The sequence below is a fragment of the Lissotriton vulgaris genome, chromosome 6 (assembly GCF_964263255.1).
Source record: "Lissotriton vulgaris chromosome 6, aLisVul1.2, whole genome shotgun sequence".
NCBI lineage: Eukaryota > Metazoa > Chordata > Amphibia > Caudata > Salamandridae > Lissotriton > Lissotriton vulgaris.
The window spans coordinates 1,095,035,637-1,095,054,658 of record NC_141694.1 but is presented as its reverse complement, the minus strand read 5'-3'; the positions used below and the strand labels follow the sequence as shown (position 1 = coordinate 1,095,054,658).

Genomic DNA, 19,022 nt, shown 5'->3' with positions numbered 1-19,022 from the left:
CATCTGTTCTTGGCATAGAGGGCTGCAGAATGGTACATTATGAATAGATCGCCATCTGGTGTTGGACTCGGATGATTGCACTTGTTTTTCTCTTGGAGAAGTCTTTTTTAGTCACAAGGCTGGTGAGCCCTCTCTTGGGTGATAGTGCGCATGGGCATCAGCTCCATCCTTAGATTGTTTTGCCATAGTAGGGTTAGAGGGAGTAGTATAATAGAATACAGAAAGAGATGCCCATGTAAGTATCTAAATAAGATAATGTTGGAACAGACATAGGTATCCGGGGAGGCAGGGAGGGCATGTACCACTCTGCAGCCCTCTATGCCAAGAACAGATGCATACTGGTAAGTAGCATATTCTGTTCGCGGCATATGGGCTGCAGATGGTACATTATGAATAGATTACACAGCAGTTACCTCCCTAGTGGTGGTCACCAGTGTCTGTTGCAACAGTCTGAAATAGAGCTTTTAATACAGCCTGGCCCACATGTGCTTGTTGTCTTGCCTGCACATCAACACAGTAGTGTTTAGTGAAGGTATGCGGTGTAGACCAAGTTGCTGCTTTGCATATGTCATCTAGGGGAATGTTCCCCTAAGAATGCCATAGATGCCCCTAGTTTGCGTGTAGAATGAGCTCTAGGGGGAACAGTTAGCGTTATTTTTACCTTTATGTAACCTATCTGTATACATTTTACAATCCACCTGGCAATACCTGCTTTAGATATAAGGTTGCCTTTATTTGTTGGGGAAAACGCTACAAATAGTTTAGTTTTTCAGAAAGTTTGTGTTCTTTCTATGTAATATAATATTGCCCTTTTGGCATCTAGTGTATGTAGGGCCCTCTCTGCTACCGTCTGTGGCTTTGGAAAAAAGACTGGTAGTTCCACTGGCTGATTGATGTGGAATGCTGAAATTACTTTAGGCAAGAACTTTGGGTTTGTTCTAAGAACCACCTTATTCTGGTGTAACTGTAGAAATGGTTCTTGTATTGTTAATGCCTGTAACTCACTCACTCTCCTGAGGGAGGTAATGGCTATAAGGAAGGCCACCTTCCATGTAAGAAATTGCATTTCACACCTATGCATAGGTTCAAAAGGTGGCCCCATTATTCTGGTGAGTACTATGTTGAGGTTCCAGACTGGAGAAGGTGGTAGTCTTGGTGGAATAACTCTTTTGAGGCCTTCCATGAAAGCCTTAATTGCGGGTACCCTAAACAGGGATAGATGTTGCCTGTTTGGCAGGTATGCTGCTACAGCTGCAAGATGTACTCTAATGGAGGTGTAAGCAAGGTTACATTGCTGTAAGTGTAGTAAGTAGCAAATAAAATTGTGTGTAGATGCGTCCAGAGGGTTGATGTTGTTACTGTTACAGTATACAGCAAACCTTTTCCACTTTGCTGCATAGCAGGCTCTGGTGGTGGGACGTCTTGCTTGCTTAATAATTTCCATACAGTTTGGAGGTAAATTTAAGTATCCAAATTCTAAGACCTCAGGAGCCAGATTGCTAGATTCAGTTGTTTGGGATCTGGGTGCATTATTTCTCCATGGTTCTGTGTAAGGTGCACGGGTGAGATTCTTAATTTTTGGTGTGGCACCTGTGAGAGTTGTAGGAGCATGGTGAACCACGGCTGCCGTGCCCACGTGGGTGCTACCAGTATCATGGTCATTGAATGTTGTTGCAGTTTTCAAACCACTAATGGAATTAGTGGGAGAGGGGGAAAAGCGTATGCAAATTTGTTGGACCAATGTATCCATAATGCATTGCCCTGCGACAGGTGGTGTGGGTACCTGGATGCGAAGCTTTGGCATTTTGCGTTCTGATGAGTGGCAAAGAGATCTATCTCCGGTTGTCCCCATCTTTGGAAGAATGGCTGCAGTCTTTGGTTCTGCAGTTCCGATTCGTGTATTTGTTCTGACTCTCTGCTTAAGATGTCTGCTATCTGATTTTGAACTCCTGGAAGGTGTTCGACTAACAGATAGATGTTTTGAGGAATGGCCCATCTCCAAATTCCCTGCGCTAGTCTGGATAGTTGGAGAGAGTGTCCCCCCCTGTTTTTGAATATAATACATTGCTGTCATGTTGTCTGTTCTGACCAGGACTACTTTGTTGATAATATGCATTTGAAAAGCTTTTAATGCTAGAAACACTGCTAGTAGTTTTAGATGATTTATGTGCAGTCGTTTGTGCTGTACACTACATCTCCCTTGTACTGTGTATCTCTCCATATGAGCTCCCCATCCGGTGAGCGATGCATCCGCTGTTAGTAGCACTTGTGGAATTGGTTCTAGGAACGACCGCCCTTCGGAAATGTTTGTTGTATTCCACCACTTCAGAGAGCGATGTGTGCGGTCGTTTACCAACACCAGATCTGTAATCTGACCTTGAGCCTGATTCCACTGTGTTGCTAGACATTCTTGAATCGGTCGCATTTGTAGTCTGGCATATGGGATTAACAGTATGCAAGAGGACATCATCCCTAATAACTGCATGAACACTTGAGCTGCTAATGAGTGTTGCGGTTGAAATCTTTGAATTAGGGTGAGCATTGTCTGAATCCTGACTGGATTGGGGTATACTATGGCTTTTTCTGTATTTATAGTAGCACCTAGATATTGTTGAACCTAGTTTGGTTGCAGGTGGGATATTCTGTAGTTCACCGTTAACCCTAGCTGGTGCAGCAGTTGAATTGTCTTTTGTGTGTTTTGAAGACATTCCTCTTGTGACGTGGCCTTTATTAGCCAGTCGTCCAAGTAAGGGAAGACATGTATTTGCTGTCTTCTTAGGTGTGCTGCAACCACTGTTAGGCATTTTGTTAACACCCTTGGTGCTGTTGTGACTCCAAACGGAAGGACCTTGAATTGATAATGTCGTCTTTCTATTACAAATCTGAGGTATTTTCTGTGAGCTTTGTGAATTGGGATATGAAAGTAGGCGTCTTTTAGATCCAGTGTAGAAAGAAAGTCATCTTTCTTCAGTAAAGGAAGTACCTGTTGGAGCGTGATCATGTAGAAATGTTCTGAATTTATGGATGCATTGAGAGGTCTGAGGTCTAGTATAGGCCTTCGAGATCAGTCTTTTCTGGGAATTAGAAAGTATAGTGAGTATACTCCTGTTCCTTGTTGATGTCCTCTATCGCATGCTTTTGTAGCAGCGATAGTACCTCCTGTTTTAATAATGTCAGATGATCTGGACTCATTGGACACTGTCCGGGGGGAATGTTTGGTGGGGTAGCAGTGAGTTCTAGGCAATAACCAGGTTGGATAATTTGTCTCACCCACCTGTCTGATGTGATGTTTTCCCAGACAGGTAGGAACTGTGATAGGCGTCCCCCGACCGGTGTTGCATGGTCTAGGGGGAGCTGTATGAAGTCACTGTTTAGGGGTAGGAGAGTTGCGGTTGTTGTTGTTTCCGCGACCTCTACCCTTGTTGTTGTTACCTCTGTAACTGCCTCTAGAATAACCTTTAGGCGATGTTGGTGTAAAAGAGGATGATGGCTGGGTTGTGCCTGTATTTTTTGATCCGCCTCTATAGGTGGACCTACGCAAGGAACCTCTCTGAGATGGCTGTTGCAATGCTCCCATTGACTTAGCCGTTTCTGTGTCCTTTTTCATTTTCTCCAACGCCTCATCTGTGCTTGAGCCGAAGAGTGCTTTCCCATCAAAAGGCTGGTTCAATAAAGAAGTTTGTACCTCCTGTTTGAACCCTGAGGCCCTGAGCCATGCAGGTCTTCTTAACCTGATACTGGTGTTTACAGATCTTGCCACAGTGTCTGCTGCGTCTAAGGCGCACTTAATGGAACTGTTGGATATTATCTTCCTTTCTTGTATCAGCTGCTCTGCCCTTTTTTGATGTTTCTTAGGGAGATGTGTAATGAGTTTCTCTAACTCATCATAATGAGCTCTTTCATAGCGTGCAAGTAGTGCTTGAGTATTTGCTATGCGCCAGCTGTTTGCTGCTTGAGATGCTACTCTCTTGCCAGAGGCATTTATTAACTTAGACTCCTTGTCAGGAGGAGGAGCTTCTCCTGTTAGTGAGTTCACCCTCTTACGAGCATTTGAGACTACAAACGAGTCCAGAGATATTTGGCCCTTAATAAATACTGGGTCTTTTGGGGCTGCCTTATACTTTTTGTCAATTCTTGGGTTTAACACCCTAGCCCTCACAGGATCTTTAAATATATCTGATGTGTGAGTGAGGAGACCCTTAAGTATTGGTAGGGTCTCTGAAGATTTTTGTGCAGCAGGTAGTGTTTCTAAAAGGAAATCTTCTATCTGAGGTTCCGTATGTAAATCTACCTTGTAGTATTTTGCTGCCCTATTAATCAATTGTGCAAAACCCGAATTATCATCAGAAGGAGAGGGTTTGAGGGATACAGGTCAGGGTCATTATTATTATCTGTCACTGCATTATAATCTTCCCATGGGTCTGTGTCTTCTGGGATAGTATTGTTATCATCCCCAGGAAGGTCCCCACCCCCTGTGTCACTTTCTACATCTGTTTGAGGTGTAGATGGGCGTGGTGTAAAAAGTTGAGGGATAGCTGGCAGAGTATGAGGAAGAGGAGAAGAGGGTGTGTCCATAGGCTGTGGAGAAAGGGGAGGAGTTGTATTTGTCCACATTGTTCTCTTCTTAGGAGGAGGAGCTTTCCCCTCCAACGGTTGAGTCTTCCTCTTTTTAGGTGGTTTTGTCACCACCTTGCCAGTTTGTGGATCAATGAACAAAGTCTTTTGTTTTGGATCTGTCTCTTGCTCCTGTGTCGGTACCGAAGCCTTTGGGTCCGATAGGTGCTTTTGCTTCTGTGTCTCGGTGTTATGCGTTTTCGGCACCGAGAGTTTTCTCGAGTCCGATTTTTTCGGTGTCGAGGGAGTCTTCGACGTCGAAGCATGTTTCGGTTTAGACATGGAATGTTTCGACTTCGAGTTCTCTTTGGTATGGAGCTTCGGTGTCGATGTCGACAGTTTCTCGGATCCGACATAGTGGGAGACCGAGTGTTTCGGTTTTCGTTGCCGAGCCAGGAGGCGGGGCGTCGGAAACTTTTTGTTGGGTTGTCTGACCGGGCTCGAAGGCGGGGTCGACACCAATTGGGGTCGGTTTTTTGGCAAAGGGACTTCATCCCTCACAGTTTGAATAACGTCGACTTCTTCGACATCAGACTCGTCCGCTACTGACCCTGACCCGTCCTCATCTTCTGCCTCCTCTGTGTGTTCGATCTCGAACAGTTCTGGGATTGCATCTGACTCCATCCTCGACATCTCGTGTCTTCGGGCTCGACGGTTTCTAATCGTCGACTTGGAGGAGAAAGCCACACAGGCTTCACAATCCCTGGATTCGTGGTCAGGTGACAAACAGAGGTGGCACACCTCGTGTAGGTCCTTGTGTGGTAATTTAGCACCACACGTTGGACATTTCTTGAATAGAGTCCATTCCATGGACTCCGGGCTGGACTACGTCGAAATAGGCCTCCCGGTCCCGTCAACGTAGAGTTAGAAATCTTCGGTGTTGACGTCCAAGCGCGGCGAAATGGGAATGAACCCGCGCTCGATAAACAATACCGTTGAATTGAAAAGGGAATACGCGCCGAAATATAACTTTTTCTCAAAGTCGATCCGGAGCGCTTCGATCCTCATCCGAACCCGATGGCGGAAAAAAACAATCTAAGGATGGAGCCGATGCCCATGCACACTATCACCCAAGGGAGGAGTCACCAGCCTCGTGACTACAAAAGACTTTTCCAAGAGAAAAACAAGTGCAATCATCCGAGCCCAACACCAGATGGCGATCTATTCATAATGTACCATCTGCAGCCCATATGCCTCGAACAGGGCTAATAACTCCCGGAAGAACATGAAGGTTCGGGAAAAAATGTTGAGAGCTTGGTTTCCTTTTAGCAACTGGGATCTACAAAACATTACTGAGTTTGGGGAGGATATTTAGGCGGGGTTGTCCACAGTGAAAGATTATTGTTATCTCTCTTCTTTCCGATTTAATTTTTCTTTAATTAAGAACTGGATGAATTTGATGTCTCAAGGGAAAATGTCTGAATGGGGGGGGGGCGTGGTTATGTATATTATCTTGGTATAAAATCGAATAAAGAATTTAAATAGGGAATTACAATGATTCATCCAATTTGTTCACTTGGTAAATTACAATCATGGCCATGCCACTGCATGGTAATGGCATCAAACTTATTCAAAAACATGTCAACCTTCAGTAACCATCAACCACACAATAATAAAAAAAAGGGGGTGGGATAGGAAGAGAAGAAAGAAAAAGGGAATGAACCGCAGCTCGAATAGTCCAGGTTCTCCTGTAATGTTCCTTCATTGTTACATAAGAGATGCAATTTGTTATCTTCAAGTGTTATGCAGGTGCACCTATTCAGATGTAAGCAGTGGGTAAACTGGTTCGCGGGTCTCCCTATCAGCTAGCAAGAAAGCTTAAAGGTCAGTCAGGATGGCACTACCGTTAAAGGAAATGGGGTATTTGCGGAGGCCTTGGTTACCTCCCCAGAGGAGGGATTCCCCTTTGCCCTGATCCAAATGAGGATAGTGCATGACTAAGCTTCTACTGACGGCGGCTCATGGGACTTCCAACGTCTGGCGATTAGCCGCTTTGCCGCTAAACAATCTAGGTCCACAAAACGTCTAGTGGCTCTGTGCTTCTTGTTCCTTTGATAAAGGCCCACCAGGCAAACCTCGCGTGTACATGTGAGCTGTCTACCTATGCAAGTGAACGAATGGTGTGTCACCTCGCGCCACCTGATCACAACGGGGACAGGCCGCATCGGTTCTATGGAAAGAACGGCTAATTTTTTCAGGCGTGAGGAATGCCCTAAGTATGATATAAAGCTATATCAATGGAAACCTGGCCGTTCTGGGGATGTAGGTAGGGCTTGCTAGAATCCTGTTCCACTCATTTGTAGAGCAGGGTCGAGCAAAATCATTCTCCCATCGCTGTTGCAATAATGTCAGTAGCATAGCAGCCTGCACCATGAGTGAGTCGGCAAACCAACAGGTGAGATGCTGCCTCGCACCCATGACATGAAGATATTGAATTGTGAGGTGTAATTGCGGCTCGTGAGATGTCGCAGTGTATCGACCCATGAACTGCGACTAATAAAGTGCCCCGGGGGTAGCCACTCTTCCTACATTAGTGTCTTGTATGGAAGGAGTGCACTTTCACTGTAAAATTCACCATGTGTGTGGAGGCCTGCCGCATGCAAAGCCATCAATTCCACCATCAGGGTAATCCTTTAGCCCCTGGGCATGCCTAGCAGTGATTATAAAATGTGTGCTATTTTGTGGAATCTCATATCCATTTTATCATGGGATTTCTTTCTAATTATAATGGTTAACTCTGCAGATTCCACAGATTGAGAGTATGCAAAATTCAGAATGATGGTGTCAGACAGACTGACACAGTGTGCATGTGCCCCAACTGAGCCAACACTTGTCTTGAGATCTAGATGAACGGACCATCATTAGATTTGAGGGTATATCCTTGCTGATAAATCACACTGACTATTATTATAATGTGTGGTAATATAACAAAAGCACAAGTTACTTACTTGTGTAACAATATATCTGTAAGAGGCATTAGTTAGAGATGGATTCCTTACCTTAGAATAACCCCCCGGCATCAGACTGCACCCAGAAAGTTTTTCTGCTTAGCAGTACCTCTGCGTGGCAGTAGGTGGCGGCCTGCATCTCGGCGTCCGTCACTGGCGTCGTAGGCGCCGAGATGACGTCAGGGAGAGTACTTAGGCTCCACCCATGCCACGGACATCAGTTCTGTACACAACTATTCTGCACCGAAATGCAGAGCCATGGAAGAGACTGACAATTGGTGCAATAAACTAGGGCCCCGAAAGGAATGACCTTAACCCTAGTAATCATTTCGTATAACGGGGAGGATGGGAGGGGCGGTAAGGAATCTATCAGTAACTAATGTCTCTTACGGATATATTGTTACACAAGTAAGTAACTTGTGCATCTGAAAGAGACACTTTAGTGATAGATTCCATACCTTGGAATAGATACCCCTGCAATACCAATCCCAATGGAAGGTCTGCAAACAAGATTACACTAGAAAGTCACGGAGCACAGAACAGCCACCCTCCGTATGCTCCAAAGAATCTACAAGTGGCACAGGCCCTCGTCAGCGGCAGGCTAGACTACGGCAACGCACTCTATGCAGGAATCCCAGCCAAACACCTGCGCAGACTACAACGCATCCAAAATACCTCAGCCCGACTGATCCTCAACGTGCCCCGCCGCAGCCACATCACCCCCCACCTGAGAGACCTACACTGGCTCCCGGTTGACAAGAGGATCACCTTCAAGCTCCTTACCCACGCACACAAAGCACTCCACAATGCCGGACCAGCCTACCAGAACAGCGTTCACACCCCCACCGGCCAACTGCGCTGCGCGTCGCCCTCGCCACTGTCCCCCGCATCCAATGAAAGATGTCCGGCGGCAGATCCTTCTCCTACCTCGCCGCCAAAACCTAGAACAGCACCCTGACTCACCTACGGCAGACCCAGGATCTACTCACCTTCAGAAGACTCCTCAAGACCTGGCTCTTCAAGCAGTAGAGGCACCCCCCCTCCCCCCCACCTGTCCCCTCAGCGCCTTGAGACCCTCATGGATAAGTAGCGCGCTTAACAAGTTCCTTGATTGATTGATTGAAAGAAGCCATCTCTCCGGACCGGACTGTCAAGGCAGTAGTGCTTGGTAAACGTGTGCAACAAGGCCCACTAGCTGCCTGACAAATGTCCTGCAAGGGAACGCCGCGTTCCAGGGCAGTAGTGGTTGCTGTTGCCCTGTTGCCCTGGTTGAATGGGCACGTAGCCCAACAGGAGGCTCTTTCTTGGTCAAGTAGTAACATGCTTTGATGCACAAAACAACACACAGGGAGATGGTCCGCTTATGCATAGCCCGACCTTTTCTGGCGCCCACGTAACTAACAAAAAGCTGATCATCCACCCGGAACTGCTGTGTACGCTGCAGATAGAATGCGAGTGCACGTTTTGGGTCTAGACGGTGGAGCCTCTCCTCTTCCTTTGAAGGAAGCGGAAAGAAGGTGGGCAAAGTGATGGTCTGCCAATGTGGAAGGGCGTGACAACCTTTGGCAGAAAAGAAGGACAGGTCCTCAAAACCACCTTGTCCGGATGAACAGAGAGGAAAGGAGGCTTAGAAGAGAGCCTGGAGCGAGCTCACCCTCTGGCAGAGGTGTTAGCTACCAGGAAAGCCGTCTTGAGAGTTAGTAGACTTAAGGGACAATCATGAAGGGGCTCAAAGGATGCTCACATCAGAAAGGTCAAGACCAGATTTAAGTCCCACTGAGGCATTATGGAAGGGAGGGGTGGAAACGTACGAGTAATGCCTTTAAGGAAACGGTTAACAACCGGGGACTTAAAAAGAGAAGGTTGATCTGGAAGCCGTAGAAAGACAGAGAGAAGGCCGGAAGATAACCTTTGATAGTGCCCAGAGCAGAGCCCTGCTGTGCCAAAGAGAGAAGGAACAGAAGAACCTCAGAAAGAGGGGCAGAAAGGGGATCCACAGCCTTTGCTGAGCACGATGCCACAAATCTGTTCCACCTGCAGGCGTATACCGTTTTGGTGGAGGGACGCCGGGCTCCAGAATTACATCACAGACTTCAGGAGAAAGATCGAAAGGTGTCAACTGCCGCTGCTCAATCTCCACGCATGGAGGTGGAGGCTGGACAGGTTCGGGTGGAGTACAGTCCCCTGCTGCTGTGACAAAAGAAGAGGTAGAAGGATCGGGGGATCGATGCTAATATTGAGTAGCTCGGGATACCATACTCTTCGAGCCCAGTCCGGAGCCACAAGAATTACTTGGGCCCGGTCACGGCTGATCTTCTTCAGCACTCTGGGCAAAAGTGGTATAGGCGGAAAGGAGTACCACAGACCGCAGATCCACACGCGACGAAAAGCATCTCTGAGCGAGTGCCGCCTTGGAAATTCCAACACGCAGAACTGATGACATAGCGTGTTCTCTTCGGTGGCGAATAGATCTAACCAAGGCTCTCCCCACTCCTGAAAGAGACCTTGTGCCACATCCGAGTTCAGACGCCATTCGTGATCCATCAAGCACTGGCGGCTGAGTTTGTCCACCCTGGCGCTCAGAGAACCTGCCAGGTGTTTGACCACCAAGGTAATGCCTTGATGTTCGAGCCATTTCAAGAGGTGCAGAGCCTCCCGACAAAGGGTCCAGGACCCCACCCCGTCGTTTGTTGCAATACCACATGGCGGTGGTGTTGTCCGTGAACACCTGCACTACACTTCCCCCGACAGAGGGAAGGAATGACTTCAGTGCAAGCCGGATCGCCCACAGCTCCAGAAGGTTGATTTGGAGCCGGGACTCCGCCGGAAACCAGAGGCCACTGATCTCCGCCTCTCCTATGTGGCCTCCCCATCCCAGGAGGGACCCATCAGTCACCACTGTGTGCTCCGGTTGGGGAAGGGAGAGGGATCTGCTACTGACCCAATCACAATTCGTGAGCCACCACTGCAACTGTCGTGCAGCGCCCTCCGAGATCTGGACGTGATCGGAAAGGTTGCCCTGATGCTGTGCCCACTGAAACTTCAGGTCCCACTGCAGAGCCTGCATATGCCACCTTGCATGTGGCACCAGCAGGAAGCAAGGGGCCATCAGGCCCAGCAGCCGAAGGGTCATCCTGGCTGAAACCCGGGATAGAGGTAGAAATAACTAAATCATAGCCTGAATATCCCAGACTCGCTGCTGAGGAGGATAAACCCTAAACAGCGTTGAATCTAGAACTGCTCCGATGAAGGGGAGCTTCTGAGAAGGACTCAGGTGCGACTTGGGCACGTTGATGGAGAACCCCAGCAACTGCAGAAGGTCGGCCGTAGTCTGGAGGTGGGTGACGACTGCCTGGGGTTAGCCCACCTTCAACAGCCAGTCGTCAAGGTAGGGGAAGACTGACACCTCCGACCTGCGCAGATGAGCTGCGACCACTGCCATCACCTTCGTGAACACCCGAGGGGCACTGGTAAGGTCAAAGGGGAGCATGGCAAACTGAAAATGTTCCTGGCCTACCGTGAACCGCAGGTAGCGCCGGTGGGCCGGCAGGACAGGGATGTGAAAATAAGCGACCTGCAAGTCCAACTCTACCATCCAGTCTCCAGGGCAGCCAGGCCCTGAGCCAGAGTCAGCATCTTGAACTTCTCCTTCCGGAGGAAGCGATTAACATCCCGGAGGTCCAAGATGGGGCGCAGGCCCCCTTGTCCTTCTTGGGAACCAGAAAGTAGCGGAAAAAACAATCACTCCCTACTTCCTGACCGGGAACGCGCTCAATGGCCCCTTTGGCCAGGAGGGCCGAGACTTCCTGACGGATACCAGCCAAATGATCCCCCGACAGCCGGTGGTACCGAAGTGGCATGGCTGGATGGGAGGACAGAAAAGGGAGCGAGTAACCTTGGCAGATTATCTACAGCACCCACTAGTCCAAGGTAATTTCGCGCCAGTGGTGGAGGTGGTTTTGGGTCCCTGCCACCTACCGGCATGGGGTGCACCTTTAAGATCAGATTAGGAAGGCTTAGAGGTGAAAGCAGCAGGTGTGGAGGTGGACTGACCTGCTCGCTGGTAACCAGACCCGCCCTGTGGAAGCAATGGCCGCGGCGGTGCTGCGGCTGGTTCTGCACAGGCTTAATGGAGGAGCGTGCTTGGTTGCTCTCACCCTGGCAACGAAAGGAACGAAACCCAGGCGTCCCAGGGCCTTCGTGGAAAGACCTAAAGACTTGGCCGTGGTTCGCGAGTTTTTAACGCGTTCCAGGGCACTGTCCGCCTTGTCGCCAGGGAGACGGGAGCCATCAAAGGGCATGTCTATGAACGAGCTCTGGACATCGGGTGAGAACCCAGGGGAACGCAGCCAGGCGTGGCCCCTCAACGCCACAGTCGTGGAAATCGCCCTGCCCAACGAATCAGCGGGGTCCAAACCACACCTGATGGCAAACATCGCCGCATCCTTGCCCTCTGCAATCGCTTGGGAAAGGACAGTCTGGACCTCCTCAGAGCACTGAGGCAGAACCTCTGCCACCGAATCCCACACTGCGTGGGAGTAACGGCCAATAGGCAGGTGGAATTAACCGAGCTAAACACCAAACTGGCTGAGGAGAACAACCTCTTGCATTATTTGTCCAGCCTCTTAATAGTCCTTATCCAGCAGATCTGGATGTCTGTCACTCTGCGATGTCGAGGCCTGAATGACCAGGCTCTCAGGCGAGGGGTGAGTGGTCAAGAAGGAGGGATCACCAGGCGCCAGGCGATGACCCCTAGCGACGTTCTTATCCACCGGTGCCCCCGAGGCCGGCCGCAACCAAGTACCCAAGAGGACTTCGGTAAGGGCTTCATTGAAAGGGAGCAGCTGCTCCAATGACAGACACAGTCTGGAGCACCACCATAAGGAGGTTGGTCTGAAGGGCCACCATAGGGAGGTCGAGATGGAGAGCCTCCGCGGACGGCAAACCCCGGGTCAGAAGACACGTCAAGTTCCCCTGCATCTTGAAGGTCATCTACCCAATCCGGTTCGGAGTCACACTGCCGCGTAAGGGGGTCCTCGGAGCCATCCCAATTCGCATCCGGCTCCGGAGTCGAAGGAGCCGGCCGCGGCATCAGGGCCAGAGCCGGGGAGGGGGCAAGCGGTGCCGGCCAGGGCCGAACTGGAGCCGCATCCCAATGCGGATCCCAGGTCGGAACTAAATGGTCCGAGAATCAGGCAGGGGCAGTATAAACGGCACCCAGTGCGGTGCCTGTGGCAGAGCCAGGGGGAGCCCTGGGGCCGGAACCAAGGGAAGCGCCGGGGCCTGAGCCAGCGGTGCTGCTCCTTGTGGCGCCAGGGACGGAGCCGAGGGTGCTGGATCCAGTGGCTCCGGGGCTGGCGCAGAGGCGGTGCTGCCGGGCCAACAGGATCTAACGCGGGGCCCGCAGCCGCGCCGGCGGAAGCCCGAGGCCTAAATAGGCGGTCCATGGCAGCAAGAAACTCTTGCACCTGTTCGGGAGTCGCCGATGGACCTGGGTATAGCGGGTAGGCCGCGGGACTCCCAGGCTCCGAAGGAGCCGCAAGGGCGGAGCACTTGTCCTCCACGTCCACATTCGGGGAGCGACGGGGGGAGGTTGAGGAGCGAACGCGCTTTTCCGACTTGTTTTTATGGCGTCGCTTACCGGGATCCGAAGACTTAGAGTCCAAGGAGCGACGGCTCCGGTCCCGCAAGCGGTCCCGCGAACAGCCCCCAGACCCGGAGCGGCGGTGAAAGGAGTGCCGGACCTCCAGGAACTTCTGGCACCACTCCTGTAATGCCTTCGGGGCCATGGCACGGCAGTCCCGACAATCCTGGGAGTCATGGTCATGGTCATGCTCCAGCCAGTAGAGGAAGGTATCAAGGAGGTCTGCCACCGACATATTACGGAGGCACGACCCACAAGACTTAAAGCAGGGCATCCCAACGTGCACCAGGAGACAAGAAAAAGAGACAAAAAGTCTCAAAAAAGTGGTCAAAAAATGACCGAGGTACATGCTCAATCCGGATCTGCGCTTTTGGCGCATTAAAAGAAAGAACTGACGTCAGCGTGCATGGGTGGCACCTAAGTACTCTCTGTGGCGTCATCTCGGCGCCTACGACGCCAGTGACTGACATGGAGTCGCAGGACGCCACCTACTGGCGCGCAGAGGTACTGCTAAGCAGAAAAACTTTCCGGATCCAGCCTGACGCCTGGGGGGTTTTCTAATGTAAGGAATCTTTCACTAACGGGTCTCTTTCAGATACCTTTGTTTTGCTGTTCCCATCGATCTCACAGGCTATGAATTATAAGAAACCTCCTTGATAGCTCTTCTGTACCAAGAAGCATGTCTAGATTACCAGCTGCAGTGAAGTGGCCCGGGAACAATCTAAATGACTATTGACAGAGCATGTTGGCAACTGAGGAGAAATTAACCTATTGTCTTCCCCATCAGCAAGTCACAAAACCGGTTCCACAGATCTTCAACCTTCCTTAGATGCACTGGCCAGGATCCAAGATCCCCTCTTAATGGGCTGTTAAAGTGACCACCAGAGACCCCTGATGCCTCCTATGGTCTGTCTTAGGGGAGACTTTGAATGTGTAATGCTAGAACCATGTTCGAATTTTAACTAGAGACTTTTTAGTCATTTAGAAGCATGGGGTTTTTTCCTCTTTCACTTTAACTCGGTCTCAAATGAGAGGTAACTATCAAAAGGTAAACATTTTCCACCATAGTTTTAAATATCAGGCTTTGAAGTTTCCTCTGTAGAGTCAACTGTTGGCAACCGGCCTACCAAGACCTCAAGCTATAAAAAATGTTTTAACCACTATAGGACTGTTCCAAAGATAAGGCCAAATTTTAACATACTGGCTCTTATTAGCTCTCCGGCAGCTCCAAAACTTCAACAAGAGCTAAGGTATGGTCACAGAGAAATGTTTAGGATTCTGTGACTATCACTATGCCTAAAAGATCCTAATTCCCACACAACCTTTTTGAGTTGGTGGACTCAAAAAGACTGTTTGGCCAAAATCTATATCAAAACAGACTCCGGTACCACCCAACCCAACTGTTGTGACGGATCTGACTAGTACCTTGTGCAACGTATCCATCTGATGACTCTGTGAAGCTGGCGGCCAATTGAAAAAAGCTGCAAAGCTTGGGACCATTTAAGCTTGTTCACAAGAGATTACTACAGACTTACATTGGACTGTTTCTGGTTACAAATGAAAATATTGTTTGGGGCTCATAACATGACAACCATGAGCGCAGGAACTTACTTAAATACATCTCTCTACCTGGATACAAAGGTCTCTCTATGCATGATCATTCCAGTATTCTGTTATGTTATGTTATGTGGTATTTATAGAGCGCAGCTATCGCTCTGTGGAGCATCATGGCACTATAGATGATTAGGTTGCAGGTGTAGAGCAGAAGCAACTGAGAAACAGGATTAAAGAGTTAGATCAAAGCTCTACATAGGGCATAGATCCAGGTTTTTAGGGATTTTCTAAAAAGGGTTTCTGACTGGATGAGGCAGAGGTTACAAGGAAGTTGGTTCCGGGCCTTAGTGACTAATACTGCAATGGATTTCCCACCTTTGGAAATACATTTAAAAGTTGGGGGTTTTAATAAGTTTGAGTTAGAGGACTAAAGCATACAACAGGGTATGTAGTGGGTAAATGTGGATTGAATGTAATGGGGCCAGAAGAATGGAAGCTTTTAAATGTGATTATTAAAAGTTTGAACAGTATTCTTTTGTGGACGGGAAGCCAGTGTAAAGTTTTAAGGGCAGCTGATGCGGAGGATGTCCTCGGCCATTTGAGTACTAATCTTGCTGCAGCGTGTTGAACCATCTGCAGTTTATGAAGGACTTATTTGTTAGTTCCTACATAAAGCCTGTTGCAATAATCCAGTCTAGAAGTATCAAGGCTGTAACAACCGTCTGCCTTGTCAAAAGAGGAAGTAGATCAAAAAACATTTTTTGTGATTTGATTATGTGAAAACAAGTGCCAGCAACAGATAATGCTTGTTGATGGAAAGACAATGCAGAATCAAATCTAACTCCCACATTTTTGGCGGATGTTACAATATTGGGGGGAGGGGGATATCGGCTGGCCACCATTGACTGGGGCAGAAGTTGTTACTCTTCTCTAATGGCATAATTTCTGTTTTTTCAGAACTGCATCTCAGGTGGTTAGTCTTCATCTAGTGCAAAACAGCTGTAAGGCAATGACAGAGGTTTTCCTCAGCCAGTGTAGCGTTTTTATCTAGCACCAATACCATCTGGGTGTCGTCAGCGTATGGTATAGTCTCAATGTTAAAGGATTAAATTAACCTGATTAGCGGGGCCACATAAGCATTGAAAAGAATGGCTGAGGATGGAGCCCTGTGGGACCTCGGAGAGCAGAGGTTATTCTGCTGATTGAGAATGCCCAAGGGTAATGACCTGCCTTCAGTTTTGGAGGAACGACCTTAACCAGGCCAGTGCAAGATGGGAGATGCCATAGGATTCGAGTATATCAATAGGATATTACACAAAGCTACATCCTAAAGGAAGCAGGAAGGGTTCCACACAGGTATCAATGGAGAGTCCAGGAAAGTAAAGGAAGTCTTGGCTAACCTTTGCAACCTATTGTACATATCTACCTGGGAACACAAAATGAAAGTGAGAGTACCGAGCAGTGATATTGCCAAAGTCTCTCAAACTACCCAGGAAGGAGCAAAACCTTGACAATGTGTAGGATTGAGGTTTAGTCCTTCTACGCTTATAAGCAATGATTGAAAGCTGGAAATAACATGTTAGAGAAGAAATTAGGCAGACTGGACAACTTAAAGCCTTCCATGACATTGCCTGGGTTAATACCATGATTCATGATATTGCCTGGGTTAATACCATGATTTAAGACCCAAGGACACAGGAGATGGGCCCTCATGAGTCATGATGCATATTTTAGACCTTTCTACATACAACTGTAAACATACTCCACTTATGGAATAGCAACCTTCTCTGTAACTACAGCACCTTGGCCATGATTAATGGTACATTTGTAAATTATGTTTTTACCCCTAAATCGAAGACATCATCAAGGAGAGGACAATGACATGAGTTGTTGCACAGGTAACCTTTCATTCACATGCTACTTAGGTATTAATCTGAGAAGACATTTAAGAGGTTATTGATGACAACTGTATTTAAACAACTAGACATGCACTTTAATCCAGGCAAGACCGATTCAGTTTTTCATCGTCCAGTATTTGTTGAGTTGTGTAATATTACAGTACATCAAAACTTCATAACTTCTTTTTACAGACAAGAGTCTGTTCAGTCAACTGACTGAGTTTTGCAAATCACACAGCTGAATGCTTTCAGAGGAGCCCCATAACTAGCAAGGTTAAAGCACTTCAATGTGGCCACATAGTGACAAGGCAGCCCTGAACCCAGCAAAGAAATGTTCAACCTGCCAAATGACAAATAAGGATGCTGGAACCCTGAAAACTTACCGGTTTGCGATCACACTGAAAGATGATACGTGTGGAATAACGTTGCTTTTCTGTGCACTTGTCACCATTTAGATATGTAACAGTAACAGATCCATCTGTAGCAGCTTGTGGGCTGATCTGAATGTAGCCCAGGTTCGTACCTCCATCTTTGGATTTCAAACACGATCCAATTGATTCACCTAGAGAGGCAGGAGAACCACAAAGTTAAACAGGAACAGAGGGTACAGGCTTTATTTCTCTTCAGCTGTTTCCTTCTCATTCCTACCGAACAGTCTGAAGGTGGACCTGCCTAGTTTAACATGTTGATGATGCAACTACCCTCTTTTCCACCTAAACCAAATTTCCTAAAATATTGTTATCTATGGAAAGATAACCTGGGAAAAAGGTACACAAGAATCCACATTTTCAAGTTTGCATTTTCAAATTTGTGCCCGACTCTCTTGCTCCAGATTACAGCATTAACAAAATACAATCATTTTGCTGAACCGCTCCTAAGTCATATAGACATCAGAGCTCAAGTTTGCATTGTTGAAGGTTACCGTCAGGGTATTGCTTATTTAATTAGCATATGCCAGTCGAATTTGACATGCATGCAAAAAGGGCACAATGGTAAAGTTCTCAAGTTCCATAACACCAAAAACAAACTATACACTGATACGATGAGATTGGGAAAAATCCATAGTTGGCTCCTTAAGATTCACCACTAAAACAATGGTGCCTGAACTGGGCCATTTACATGAAGGATTAGATTATTTAAATGTCCAGGGATACCTAAAATTCTTACATTAATCTTTCAGACCATAATTGTCTAAAGGGAAATTGAGGATATACTTTAAGAAGATTAAAGGTTTGTTATGCATGGCTCTTACAGAGAGCCTTTTTCGTCTATTTCAGTTTCAAAAACTGATAACTCATTGCTATGACATAGCAACAGTTGATAACAAAATTCATTACCCACTGTTGCGATGTCAAAGACCTTCCAGGCTAGGCTGGCAGGGCTCTCTGAGAACCTATCAGCGCAACACTGCTTGTCTGCATTGACTGAAAGCTGAAAGCACAGCTGCAGGAGGGGGAAGAAAAGCATGAAAGGTGGTGAGGGGGTTGAGTAAGGACAGCAGGTAAGGTATTGTTTTTTGGGAACACAGTCCTGTTCATACGTGATGAGGATATGACAATGGTAGTAATGTCTTGTATTTAATGAATATCTTTGGTCAATGAAGGATATTCATTAAATACGGGACATTACTACCATTGTCATATCCTCATCACGTGTGCCCAGGGCTGTGTTCCCATTATTGGTGTGGGTTTTTCAACTCACACATTTGCGAGGGTTACAGGGTATTTCCCCCAACCAGGCAGCACTGTGCACACTTTTAGCATAGTAGACACAACGCGAATTAGTCTGAGCGCCAATCTTCCTGTCTTTACTAAAAACCCTACAGAGATAAAGGTATTGTGTTTGATATCAGACAGGGAGAAAATGCATTGTTATGTAGAGCTCCCCGGTTACTCCTTTGAGTCTGCATAGCAGTTGGAAGCAGGGGTAGATAATTTTGGTCCTCAAACAGTAGTGAAAAACATCCTCATCATTCACTCTTACCTATCTATAATGCTATATGTTTTATATGGCTCTCACTGAGAGCCACCAGCGTGAATGCCAGATTCTAAATCTGGTAATTCGCTGGTATGGCATAAAACAGTGCTGAACAAAAGCGGTTATCACATTGTTGCTACATCATAAAGGAATACTGGGGGGAGGGGAGGGGAGGGGGGGGGGTTAGTTGTGGGAAGGTTAGAATCTAACAGCTAACACAAGGACTGATAGAAGTGAAGTTTGTGGTTTAATAAAACGTCATTATGTTGTTACCATGCAAAGGGTGGCCGGGATTGGGCATCAGACCATTGAAATGTTTCCTCTTATTTTAATTCCACAACTGGGAGCAATGAGCAACCGCGACAAAGCTTTTTACTTACTTCTCTC

The 19,022-nt window shown here is 47.7% G+C and overlaps 1 protein-coding gene across 1 annotated transcript in view; it reads right to left on the bottom strand.

Moving 5' to 3' along the window:
* IGF2R (insulin like growth factor 2 receptor) overlaps nt 1-19,022 on the bottom strand; it is a 1,757,136-nt gene that overhangs the window by 991,286 nt on the left and 746,828 nt on the right. The window contains exon 25 of the mRNA XM_086927157.1: nt 17,042-17,220. Within this exon, the coding sequence (XP_086783283.1) occupies nt 17,042-17,220 (179 nt within the window). The remainder of the gene's footprint in view (nt 1-17,041; nt 17,221-19,022) is intronic.